The sequence below is a fragment of the Mya arenaria genome, chromosome 3 (assembly GCF_026914265.1).
Source record: "Mya arenaria isolate MELC-2E11 chromosome 3, ASM2691426v1".
NCBI classification, from domain to species: Eukaryota; Metazoa; Mollusca; class Bivalvia; order Myida; family Myidae; genus Mya; species Mya arenaria.
In genome coordinates, this window is record NC_069124.1 from 1,622,470 (window position 1) to 1,636,755 (window position 14,286).

The 14,286-nt window shown below is 43.1% G+C and overlaps 1 protein-coding gene across 2 annotated transcripts; it reads left to right on the plus strand.

Annotated features, from left to right (window-relative positions):
• Positions 1–6,053: 6,053 nt before the first annotated feature.
• On the plus strand, positions 6,054–12,446 carry LOC128229106 (acetylcholinesterase-like). Of its 2 annotated transcripts, none has more exons than XM_052940786.1 (10): positions 6,054–6,380; positions 6,475–6,544; positions 6,786–6,936; positions 7,408–7,593; positions 8,432–8,625; positions 8,975–9,122; positions 9,740–9,906; positions 10,693–10,822; positions 11,633–11,816; positions 12,129–12,446. In XM_052940786.1, exons 1-10 carry the CDS (start codon positions 6,076–6,078, stop codon positions 12,346–12,348), a joined length of 1,755 nt encoding a protein of 584 aa, XP_052796746.1. In that variant the 5' UTR covers positions 6,054–6,075; the 3' UTR covers positions 12,349–12,446. The 2 variants fall into 2 exon arrangements, with proteins under 2 accessions (XP_052796746.1, XP_052796747.1); XM_052940787.1 differs by having other exon boundaries at positions 8,978–9,122.
• The last annotated feature ends 1,840 nt before the right edge of the window (positions 12,447–14,286 follow it).

The following is a 14,286-nucleotide window of genomic DNA, read 5'->3' on the forward strand; positions in this document are numbered from 1 at the left end:
GTGTAGTCCAGTAGCTACCACAACACCCATATGGAAAGTCCAGTAGCTACCACAACACCACTATGGATAGTCCAGTAGCTACCATAACACCTCTATGGATAGTCCAGTAGCTAACACAGCACCTCTATGGATAGTCCAGCAGCTAACACAGCACCCATATGGATAGTCCAGTAGCTGCCACAGCACCTCTATGGATAGTCCAGTAGCTACGACAACACCTATATGGATAGTCCAGTAGCTGCCACAACACCCATATGTTTAGTCCAGTAGCTACCACAACACCCATATGGATAGTCCAGTAGCTACCACAACACCCCTATGTTTAGTCCAGTAGCTACCACAACACCCATATGAAAAGTCCAGTAGCTACCACAACACCCATATGGATAGTCCAGTAGCTACCACAACACCCATATTGAAAGTCCAGTAGCTTCAACAATACCTATATTGAAAGTCCAGTAGCTACCACAACACCTATATTGAAAGTCCAGTAGCTACCACAACACCTATATTGAAAGTCCAGTAGCTACCACAACACCTTTATTGAAAGTCCAGTAGCTACCACAACACCTATATTGAAAGTCCAGTAGTTGTAGCTACCACAACACCTATATTGAAAGTCCAGTAGTTGTAGCTACCACAACACCTATATTGAAAGTCCAGTAGCTACCACAACACCTCTATTGAAAGTCCAGTAGCTACCACAACACCTATATGGATAGTCCAGTAGCTAACACAACACCCATATGGATAGTCCAGTAGCTACCACAACACCCATATTGAAAGTCCAGTAGCTACCACAACACCTATATTGAAAGTCCAGTAGCTTCCACAACACCTCTATTGAAAGTGCAGTAGCTTCCACAACACCTATATTGAAAGTCCAGTAGCTACCACAACACCTCTATTGAAATTCCAGTAGCTTCCACAACACCTATATTGAAAGTCCAGTAGCTACCACAACACCTATATTGAAAGTCCAGTAGCTACCTTAACATCTATATTGAAAGTCCGGTAGCTACAATAACATCTATATTGAAAGTCCGGTAGCTACCACAACACCTCTATTGAAAGTCCAGTAGCTACCACAACACCTCTATGTGTAGTCCCGTAGCTTCCACTAAACCTCTATGGATAGTCCAGTAGATACCACAACACCTCTATTGATAGTCCAGTAGCTACCACAACACCTCTACCACAACACGTCTATGGGTAGTCCAGTAGCTACCACAGCACCTCTATGGATAGTCCAGTAGCTACCACAACACCACTATGGATAGTCCAGTAGCTACCACAACACCTCTATTGAAAGTCCAGTAGCTACCACAACACCTCTATGTGTAGTCCCGTAGCTTCCACTAAACCTCTATGGATAGTCCAGTAGCTACCACAACACCTCTATGGAATGTCCAGTAGCTACCACAACACCTCTATAGGTAGTCTAGTAGCTACCACAACACCTATATGGGTAGTCCAGTAGCTACCACAACACCTCTATAGGTAGTCCAGTAGCTACCACAACACCTCTATAGGTAGTCCAGTAGCTACCACAACACCTCTATAGGTAGTCCCGTAGCTACCACAACACCTCTACCACAACACCTCTATGGATAGTCCAGTAGCTACCACAACACCTCTACCACAACACCTCTATAGGTAGTCCAGTAGCTACCACAACACCTCTATGGATAGTCCAGTTGCTACCACAACACCTATATATTTATGGATAGTCAAGTTACTACCACAACACCTCTATAGGTAGTCCAGTAGCTACCATAACACCTCTATGGATAGTCCAGTAGCTACCATAACACCTCTATGGATAGTCCAGTAGCTACCATAACACCTCTATGGATAATCCAGTAGCTACCACAACACCTCTATGGGTAGTCCAGTAGCTACCACAACACCACTATGGATAGTCCAGTAGCTACCACAACACCTCTATGGGTAGTCCAGTAGCTACCACAACACCTCTATGGGTAGTCCAGTAGCTACCACAACACCTCTATGGATAGTCCAGTAGCTACCACAACACCTCTATGGATAGTCCAGTAGCTACCACAACACCTCTATGGATAGTCCAGTAGCTACCACAACACCTCTATGGATAGTCCAGTAGCTACCACAACACCAATATGGATAGTCCAGTAGCTACCACAACACCAATATGGATAGTCCAGTAGCTACCACAACACCTCTATGGATAGTCCAGTAGCTACCACAACACCTCTATGGATAGTCCAGTAGCTACCACAACACCTCTATGGAAAGTCCAGTAGCTACCACAACACCTCTATGGATAGTCCAGTAGCTACCAAACACCTCTATGGATAGTCCAGTAGCTACCACAACACCTCTATGGATAGTCCAGTAGCTACCACAACACCTATATGGATAGTCCAGTAGCTACCACAACACCTCTATGGATAGTCCAGTAGCTACCACAACACCTCTATGGATAGTCCAGTAGCTACCACAACACCTCTACCACAACACCTCTATGGATAGTCCAGTAGCTACCACAACACCTCTATGGATAGTCCAGTAGCTACCACAACACCTCTACCACAACACCTCTATGGATAGTCCAGTAGCTACCGCAACACCTCTACCACAACACCTCTATGTATAGTCCAGTAGCTACCACAACACCTCTATGGATAGTCCAGTAGCTACCACAACACCTCTATGGATAGTCCAGTAGCTACCACAACACCTCTACCACAACACTTCTATGGATAGTCCAGTAGCTACCACAACACCTCTATGGATAGTCCAGTAGCTACCACAACACCTCTACCACAACACCTCCATGGATAGTCCAGTAGCTACCACAACACCTATATATTTATGGATAGTCAAGTTGCTACCACAACACCTATTTGGATAGTCCAGTAGCTACCACAACACCTCTATGGATAGTCCAGTAGCTACCACAACACCTCTATAGGTAGTCCCGTAGCTACCACAACACCTCTATGGGTAGTCCAGTAGCTACCACAACACCTCTATAGGTAGTCCAGTAGCTACCACAACACCTCTATAGGTAGTCCCGTAGCTACCACAACACCTCTATAGGTAGTCCAGTAGCTACCACAACACCTCTATAGGTAGTCCAGTAGCTACCACAACACCTCTATAGGTAGTCCAGTAGCTACCACAACACCTCTATAGGTAGTCCCGTAGCTACCACAACACCTCTATAGGTAGTCCAGTAGCTACCACAACACCTCTATAGGTAGTCCCGTAGCTACCACAACACCTCTATAGGTAGTCCCGTAGCTACCACAACACCTCTATAGGTAGTCCCGTAGCTACCACAACACCTCTATAGGTAGTCCCGTAGCTACCACAACACCTCTATAGATAGTCCAGTAGCTACCACAACACCTCTATGGATAGTCCAGTAGCTACCACAACAGCACTATGGATAGTCCAGTAGCTACCACAAAACATCTATGGATAGTCCAGTAGCTACCACAACACCACTATGGATAGCCCAGTAGCTACCACAACACCACTATGGATAGTCCAGTAGCTACCACAAAACATCGATGGATAGTCCAGTAGCTACCACAACACCTATATGGATAGTCCAGTAGCTACCACAACACCTCTATAGGTTGTCCAGTAGCTACCACAACACCACTATGGATAGTCCAGTAGCTACCACAAAACATCTATGGATAGTCCAGTAGCTACCACAACACCACTATGGATAGTCCAGTAGCTACCACAAAACATCTATGGATAGTCCAGTAGCTACCACAAAACATCTATGGATAGTCCAGTAGCTACCACAACACCACTATGGATAGTCCAGTAGCTACCACAAAACATCTATGGATAGTCCAGTAGCTACCACAACACCACTATGGATAGTCCAGTAGCTACCACAACACCTCTATGGATAGTCCAGTAGCTACCACAACACCTCTATAGGTAGTCCAGTAGCTACCACAACACCTCTATAGGTAGTCCCGTAGCTACCACAACACCTCTATGGATAGTCCAGTAGCTACCACAACACCTCTATGGATAGTCCAGTAGCTACCACAACAGCACTATGGATAGTCCAGTAGCTACCACAAAACATCTATGGATAGTCCAGTAGCTACCACAACACCACTATGGATAGTCCAGTAGCTACCACAACACCACTATGGATAGTCCAGTAGCTACCACAAAACATCTATGGATAGTCCAGTAGCTACCACAACACCTATATGGATAGTCCAGTAGCTACCACAACACCTCTATAGGTTGTCCAGTAGCTACCACAACACCACTATGGATAGTCCAGTAGCTACCACAAAACATCTATGGATAGTCCAGTAGCTACCACAACACCACTATGGATAGTCCAGTAGCTACCACAAAACATCTATGGATAGTCCAGTAGCTACCACAAAACATCTATAGATAGTCCAGTTGCTACCACACACCACTATGGGTAGTCCAGTAGCTACCACAAAACATCTATGGATAGTCCAGTAGCTACCACAAAACATCTATGGATAGTCCAGTAGCTACCACAACACCACTATGGATAGTCCAGTAGCTACCACAAAACATCTATGGATAGTCCAGTAGCTACCACAACACCACTATGGATAGTCCAGTAGCTACCACAACACCTCTATGGATAGTCCAGTAGCTACCACAACACCTCTATGGATAGTCCAGTTGCTACCACAACACCTCTATGGATAGTCCAGTAGCTACCACAACACCTCTATGGATAGTCCAGTAGCTACCACAACACCTATATGGATAGTCCAGTAGCTACCACAACACCAATATGGATAGTCCAGTAGCTACCACAACACCTCTATGGATAGTCCAGTAGCTACCACAACACCTATATGGATAGTCCAGTAGCTACCACAACACCTATATGGATAGTCCAGTAGCTACCACAACACCTCTATGGATAGTCCAGTAGCTACCACAACACCTCTATGGATAGTCCAGTAGCTACCACAACACCTCTATAGGTAGTCCAGTAGCTACCACAACACCTCTATGGATAGTCCAGTAGCTACCACAACACCTCTATGGATAGTCCAGTAGCTACCACAACACCTCTATGGATAGTCCAGTAGCTACCACAACACCTCTATGGATAGTCCAGTAGCTACCACAACACCCATATGCATGAAATTGGAACTCGTACAAATAACAATAACAATGCGTACCGTTCGTAATATAAAGACATATTTTAAAAAAAGGCCTGATGGTTGTAACAAGAATATTTTTATCAGATTTCGGATTGCTATAAAAGCATTGCATTTTTCGGAAAAGTATGTCGACACTATACATACCACAGACTATACAATCAGCAATGTATTGTGGTGTCTTGATGAAATCTTTTCAAATAAGAAAGATATTCAATAAAATAATGAAAAATAATACATTAAAAATATTTCGGTCCTTCAAACGTCTGTATGCACTGTGGAAAGCCATTGAAAATAAAGAAAAAAAAATATGTGTGTTTCGATGTTAAATTATTTTCCTTTTTTCCGGAATAAAAACAACGACATTAGACGTCATTTGACGTATTTGTAATGGGTTGCGCCGTCTTACTGTATTGAGATAATATTCCGATGAGTTCTGTGTGATATAAGTATATACATTATACATACTCGTTGTCGAAGTAAACAATCGGTTGGACGAATTCAAACTTAAAATACACCGAAAGACATTTCATAACAGACTGGAAAATGGAAACTTTTGTTCGAATCATCGGATCCCTCGAGGTTTTAGCTCGGATCACGGTGTTCTCGAGCGATCGCAGTTTTAAAGTATATACATGTATTCATATTTTTTTTTAATGTTTTAAATGATTTTAACAGTGTCTACGTAAAATTTAAATAACCCTCGTACATGTAGGTCAATTTTTTGTTATGTTCATTCTATGATTACACAACAACTCACAATTCACACTGAGTTAAATTGATAAATAAGTCTGTCTGCGTAATAAAGCAGATCACATTTAAATGACCTAGAAAGAGAGCGAGTCTCGTATTATTTACCTTTTCTATATTAATTGGAAATAACAAAATTTTAAGTATGAAAACATTGGTTCTTCTTTTAATCTTTAAATTGTTTCAGACAGTTCACAGTGAGTCTTCTTACGTTACTGTGGAGACGTTAAGTGGCAACGTGCGCGGCTACAACTTGAGCATCAGCGGTTATAACGCCGTTGGAAGTGACGTCGATACTCTGCATATTTTCTTGGGCGTTCCGTACGCGGAGCCACCAGTTGGTGACCGCAGGTTCACGCACCCAATGCCGAAGGCGGCCTGGCGTCCAAGGACCATCGACGCCCTCCGTCTGGCCAGTTCCTGTCCGCAGGGGGAATCGTTCTTACAAACGTAGGAGACTTTTTTCATGTTGATGTTATGTTTCCCTGCTTCAGTTAACTGAACTCGTACTTGGTATTGCATTTATTAAATTTATCTTTTACAGTTACGATTTCGCGGCTGACTACGCAGACTTTGACGAAGATTGTCTGTACCTGAATGTCTATGTGCCACAAGTATGTCGTTTATACGTTTATAATTAAATATTCAATAAATTGTAAATTTATAAATATTAAATGGCCACATTTGCATGCACGTATTCCTAGAATTATTTATGATGTGTTCTAAACGTTAGTAATGTGTCGAAACAGCAAACTTCTTGTGTGAACGGCGGATCTTTGTTGTCTTCCGCCCGTAAACTATAGGGCAACACTCAATATTACTGAAACACGTGTCTTTATGTGTTTCCCAATGCAGAGCTGGGCTCGTGTCGACGCAACCTGGCCTGTGATGGTGTTTATACACGGCGGATCGTACACGTACGGGTCGGGGGGAGCGTACGACGGCCGTATACTGGCACAGGAGGGCGTGGTTGTTGTTACAGTCAACTATCGTGTGGACGCCCTTGGTAAGTGGACTCATTGCTGCAATGATAGATCGTTGTCCGCGTACGACTCGAATGTAGCATACGACGGTCGTACACTGGCACAGGTGGGCGGGCTACACAATGTAAGATAGGTGGAACCCTTCTGTAGTATGTGTAATGCTAGTTTTCCATAGAGGGTCGTGCACTGGCACAGAGCGGCTTGGTCTTACTATTTTACATCCGCGGCACCCCAGCGTATCATAACCAATATATATTCGACGAGTATATATGTTATGATACGCTGGGGTGAAGGATGACCATGTTAATGGAACCCGCCTGTGTGTTATGCTAGTGCTGCATCCTCATCAGAACGAACATTGGCGACATCCAAATACTTTTCCTTTCTTCGAATAGTTATCATGCTCGAGATGAATGATCATCAATGATTTTGATTGTAATAATCCTGTCACGGCATGAATCGTCCAAGAAGAGAACACGTTTCTGCATTGCCAGGGTTTTTATCCACTGATGATGATGTCGCCCCTGGCAACTACGGTCTGTTGGATCAGCTGACTGCGCTACGCTGGGTCAAGGACAACATTGCCCGTTTCCATGGAGACGCGTCCAGAATCACAGTGTTTGGGCAGAGTGCTGGGGGCTCGGGAGTTTCCCTTCATATGTTTTCTCCTCTAGCAAACGGTAAGTCTTGTGCATTTTAAGAGAACTTGGTTTTCACTTGTCTCTCGTCGTTTTAAAAATCGCAAAACTCTTAAGTTTATCGTGCTACTTTGGATCCGGATGATTTAGATTAAGTATTATATGTAAGGAATGTAGTTTGGAAAACGATTATTAGGTCGACACAAGAGATCCTTTGATCGCGTCAGTGGTTCGAGCTCCACAAAAGGCATTTTTTCATTTTATAATATTATAATATGGAATACATGGGTATGTTTATGACAATTAACTATCCGATGCAGGGAACATGAAAAGTAGATTCTAATGCTTACTGCGATAATAAACATAAACAAGCAAGTTCCTATAGGTTATCAAAAATAACATGACCTAAGAATGCATTTTACTATTTTTCACGTCTGCCATTTATTTTCGAAAACTAATGTTTTCGTTCTTCGGAAATATATCAAAATCGAAAAAAAATTCTAAGCTACGACTTACTTTATCCTTCCAACCAATCGTAACAACTCGGCCATCTCCGCAAGCTTTGAGATAGACAATTCTGCTTGATACTGGCTGAGGTGTTCCGATTGCCTTCCACCGTCTTAGTTATATCATTGCCCCGACTTTGTTATGTTCGAGGTATAAATATTAAGTCATGACATAAAAAAATTACCGCATTATTACCGCAAGTACAGAACAAAATCGAAACAAATACTTTTTTGTCAATTATTTTTCGTTTTGAACCATTTTGTGAGAGAAAAATATTACTACTTGATATGTGAACACTTGATAATGTATGTGTTTGCATTCACTTATGTTCCGTTAGGGGAAAAATGCCAATTGTTCAATCTCCATCTCAAAGGTTTATTCACGTCGCTGATCCCTCAAAGCGGCACAGCGTTCAGTCCGTTTGCCATTTACCGGCCACCCCATTCTCCCCGGACATACGCCCTGGAGCTTGGCCTCGCGGTCGGCTGCCCACAGAACACTTCCGCGGCCCTCGTCGCCTGTCTGCGTACCAAGGACGCCCTTCTCCTAGCCAGGACCCCGGTGTCAGTGAGTGTTAATGATGCAGATATCTAAGTCGTTTTGTTTATGAGTTCATAGAATTTGGTAGGAAATGTATTACATCTGCATATTATCGGACCATGGTGGTTTCTGGCATCAATCTGACATATGATTTAGAACCAACATTGAAGTCAAATAAAGACGGCACGTGTTATTACGATATATCTACATTAAGACGACTTGGGCATCTGGAGTAGACGTCAGACAGAAAGTATAAAGATAATCTGAACTATATGAGTAGGTCTTGGTTAGAATTGACGTTTACATGTACAACCTTTAATAACCATGCATATTCATAGATTCCATTTTGATGTTTAATTTCCTTCTGAAAATTCAGCAGCCGCCGATGATAGCCACATTCGCCCCGCGTGTGGATGGCTACTTTCTTACGGACCTACCGGAAGTCCTGATGATGAGGGGAGCGTACTTGAAATGTATCAACATCCTGACAGGCTACCTCCCAAATGAGGTCGCCGAGGACTATGGTACGAAACAAAATCCATGTTGCTTCCCCTCGGGGGATGGGGGGGGGGGGGGAGGTCGAGTACACCCAGATGATATATAATTATTAACAAACAGCCCTTCCCATGTTCCTTCTTGCAAGACCATACTTCCTTATTATTTCCTTGGACCAGCCAAGTCGCATGCGTATCCACAAGCCTGACATGACTCGCATGCGTACCCACAAGCCTGACATGACTCGCATGCGTACCCACAAGCCTGACATGACTCGCATGCGTACCCAAAAGCCTGACATGACTCGCATGCGTACCACAAGCCTGACATGACTCGCATGCGTACCCACAAGCCTGACCTGACTCGCATGCGTACCCACAAGCCTGGCCTGACTCGCATGCGTATCCACAAGTCTGGCCTGACTCGCATGCGTATCCACAAGCCTGACATGACTCGCATGCGTAATCACAAGCCTGAACTGAGACACATGCGTATCCACAAGCCCGACATGACTCGCATTAATATTATTCCTTTCTCTTTCATTTTATCATTTTTTAGTAACACGTGTTGTCAAAAAGCAATTCATTTATAGAAATTGGCCGAACAGGTAGGTTCATTTTGTTTTATCTTATCCTACATTTTACAGAGAGTGTGGACGGTATCAACAACGGTTTGTCCAAGGAAACCCTGGAGTCTATGTTCCACGACAAGAGCCGCCGTTTCCTTAGCAACGCAGACGAGATCTACCAGGCCCTTACATGCGCCTACCCACCCTCCAATGACGTCATCCGCAACAGGAAGTATTTGATTGATGTATGTGATTGACACTTAAGAAACGTCCCATTGTCCTGTTACACCTATGGTCATAACAGTGTGGACAAGCCGATTTAGTAATCGCCATCGTGATAGGTCAGATATCACTAGATAATTGTCATATATATTCTATAGTCAATTGAACAATTTGCATGCAAGATAACACTGATTTATAATGCTTCACGCCCCAATACCACATCAGGTGAGAAAGCTCCATTTGTGTACTAAATATTAAACAAAGTTATAAAACATACTTTTTTCCTAAGAAAAATAATATTGGTTGAACGTAGCCACAGTGTATTCGTGACGAAATTCGGTGTTCGAGGACAAACAGTGCGGTGTAAATGTAAACAATACAAAGTATATCAAGTAATTCAGCCTGTTCAGCCTGTTTTTAAACCCAGAAATCTTTCATCAACCTATACATATGGAAGGTAGCCAATGGTCTGAGATGGTATAACCATGCTTGATTTACTGTCATTTTTCAATTACAAGAAATAAGGCCTGTAACAATGAGAAGGCACTCCCGAATTGATGTCATTTGCTCTTAAGTACAATCAACAATAAACTTTCTTGCAGCAGAACTTTCGGTTATAACGGCCCGTTAGTATGTATCAAGGCGAAACGGTTGATTTTAGTTTTGTGTGTGGGAGCAGTAAAAAAAGCGCTGTACTTCAAGCGCTGTACTTCAAGCGCTGTACTTCAAGTTACAATTTTTGGTATAGATAGAATATTATTGTCCCTAGTTTAGTGGCCATAGGTGTAGGGTGAACTATGCTTTTTCAGATGAATTCCGACTACGGCTATGTGAGTCCTCATATTCGGCTAGCAGAGAGCCTTGTTCAGCATAAAGAGCACGTGTGGCTCTATGAATTTACGTACCGCTCTCCGAATTCACAGAAAAGGGAATGGATCGGTAAATATAATCATAATACTTAAATCTGCGAAATTTCACAGTCATTATATTTTAGGCGGCCTGTGGCCCACAGACTTTAGTTGCGCAAATCGAAATCAGGTATCGTCTTATCTACTTTTTTACATGACATGTTAAAATTATTAATGCGCCGAGGTAACAAAAAGGGGACGTTTGGTGTTATGCGGTTTAAAATAGTGCAAATTAGAAGACCACTTTGTTTAATTACTTTCATAAAATTGCAACGTTAATGTGAATTTGAAAGCAGGCCGAATAATCTTAAATAGATTATGGTCTGGAACCGAGGGAAATAGATAATTAAAGATGATAACGCTGAAAAAAATATATTACAACAATGTACCTTAGTTTACTTACTACATGTACATGTACAAATAGTCAAAAAGTCCTCAGCCAATATCGGGTTTCATTCAATTAACTTTCACTAGCAATACACTTGCGAAATGAAAGCAATGGTCATATATCCTAGTGTATATAGGTTTATCAGTAACTGTTATGAAACTAGCTATTTAAACTCAATCTGAATTAAAAAGTCATCAATTTACATGACCTATTCTTAGGTTATGCCATGCACATATCGTCAACAGTGTGGGGCCACTCAAAATATATTTACATTCGATTGTTTTTGCCTGTGAAAAAGTCCACAGACTTGTGGCGCGTACACGGTACAGCCTTTCAATGCTTGTTGTCCACTTGCCTAGAAAGTAGCGATAACAACGTATGGATGAAATACAATTGTCGATAAGTATTTGGTCGGAGTTGTTGTCACACATTAAACACGAGCGTTTAAACCAGGTGTGCCTCACGCCGAGGAGTTGTACTACCAATTTGGAGCGCCTTTCTTTGACTCGACGCCTTGTCCCGCGGCACGAAACCTCACGTGCCAGGTGAAGTGGGGCACCTATCAACAGTGGGACGAACATGACAGGCGGGTGGCTAGGAACACAATGCAATTGTGGGCCGACTTTGCCAGGCTGCCGTGAGTGTTGGGTGTTAAGATTTTTAACAATGATTTACGTAAATTCAAGTACATATTCAAGTACATATACTTTAAAAGATATAAGGGCATGAAAACAAACTTAGTTTAAACCTTTCTTTTCACATTCCTTTTACATCTTCACCTTTTGTATAACAGATTAAGTAAATGAGGTTCCGTAATTTGATAGCCTAACTGAAATTCAATGCATGCGAGGTTTTATGTACCAATCACTATCATTTTCGCTAAAACATGGAAGGCCCGTGTGTTAAACTTCATTGACCGGTTATTATGCGGCTGTTTTTATTTTTCTAGGGCCTGCAGTTCAACATTTCCCTCAACAGCCGCGGGGTCGGGCGAATGGCCCCCCTTCGGCCAGAACCACGCTCTCCTAAATATATCCAACTTTGTACGCACAGCCCACCTGCAGATGACCAGTGGTCAGCGGTTGTGGGCCAGTTTTAACTATTTAAACCTGTCCGCCCCCGTACCCGACGTGTGCGGGAGGGAAGTTCATATACTCGTCGGCAAATGACCGTCGGGACTGTTTTCAACATGCTTCTCCTCTGTATGAAATTTTCAATTGAAAGTTGGTGCTTTTTATTGAAAACCAGAAACCAAAATGCATTTTCATTGACAATATTCAAGTCTATGCGGAGGCATGCCATCAAGTAATGGCCTAGATGCAAACCCATGTAGAGGCATGCCGTCAAGTAACGGCCAAGATTAAAACCTTTGTAGAGGCATGCAGTCAAGTAACGGCCAAGATTAAAACCTTTGTTGAGGCATGCCGTCTAGTAATGGCCAAGATTCAAACCTCTGTGGAGGCATCCTTACAGTACCGGCCAAGATTCAAACCTTTGTGGAGGCATGCCTTCCGGTAACGGTCAAGATTCAAACCTTTGTGGAGGCATGCCGTCAAGTTATGGCCTAGATTCAAACCTTTGTGGAGGCATGCCTTCCGGAAACGGTCAAGATTCAAACCTTTGTGGAGGCATGCCGTCAAGTTATGGCCTAGATTCAAACCTTTGTGGAGGCATGCCTTCCGGTAACGGTCAAGATTCAAACCTTTGTGGAGGCATGCCTTCCGGTAACGGTCAAGATTCAAACTTTTGTGGATGCATGCCTTACAGTACCGGCGAAGAGTCAAACCTTTGTGGAGGCATGCCTTCCAGTAATGGCCAAGAGTCAAACCTTTGTGGAGGCATGCCTTACAGTACCGGCGAAGAGTCAAACCTTTGTGGAGGCATGCCGTCAAGTTATGGCCTATATTTAAACCTTTGTGGAGGCATGTCTTACAGTACCGGCGAAGAGTCAAACCTTTGTGGAGGCATGCCGTCAAGTTATGGCCTATATTTAAACCTTTGTGAAGGCATGCCGTCAACTAATGGCCACGATTCAAACCTATGTGAAGGCATGCCGTCAAGTAATTGCCTAGATTTAAACCTTTGTTGAGGCATGCCGCCAAGTTATGGCCACGATTCAAACCGTTGTGAAGGCATGCCGTCAAGTAATGACCTATATTAAAACCTCTGTGAAGGCATGCCGTTAAGTAATGACCTATATTCAAACCTCTGTGAAGGCATGCCGTCAAGTAATGACCAAGATTCAAACCTTTGCGAAGGCATGTCGTCAAGTAATGACCTATATTCAAACCTCCATGAAGGCATGCCGTCAAGTAATGGCCTAGATTCAAACCTCTGTGAAGGCATGCCGTCAAGTAATGGCCTAGATTTAAACCTATGTGGAGGCATTCCGTCAAGAAATGGCCTAGATTCAAACCTATGTGGAGGCATGCCGTCAAGAAATGGCCTAGATTCAAACCTATGTGGAGGCATTCCGTCAAGAAATGGCCTAGATTCAAACCTCTGTGAAGGCATGCCGTCAAGTAATAGCCTAGATTCAAACCTATGTGGAGGCATTCCTCAAGAAATGCCCTAGATTTAAACCTCTGTGAAGGAATGCCGTCAAGTAATGGCCTAGATTCAGACCTATGTGAAGGCATGCCGTCAAGTTAAGGCCAAGATTCAAACCTTTGTGAATGCATGCCGTCAAGTAATAGCCTAGATTCAAACCTTTGTGGAGGCATGCCGTCAAGAAATGGCCTAGATTTAAACCTATGTGGAGGCATTCCGTCAAGAAATGGCCTAGATTCAAACCTTTGTGAATGCATGCCGTCAAGTAATAGCCTAGATTCAAACCTTTGTGGAGGCATGTCGTCAAGTTATGGCCAAGATTCAAACCTTTGTGAAGACATGTCGTCAAGTAATGACCCAGATTCAAACCTATGTGAAGGCATGCCGTCAAGAAATGACCCAGATTTAAACCTATGTGGAGGCATGCCGTCAAGAAAGGCCAAGATTCAAACCTATGTGGAGGCATGCCGTCAAGTAATGGCCTAGATTCAAACCTTTGTGAAGTTGCCGTCAAGTTATGGCCTAGATTCAAACCTCTGTGAAGGCATGCCGTCAAG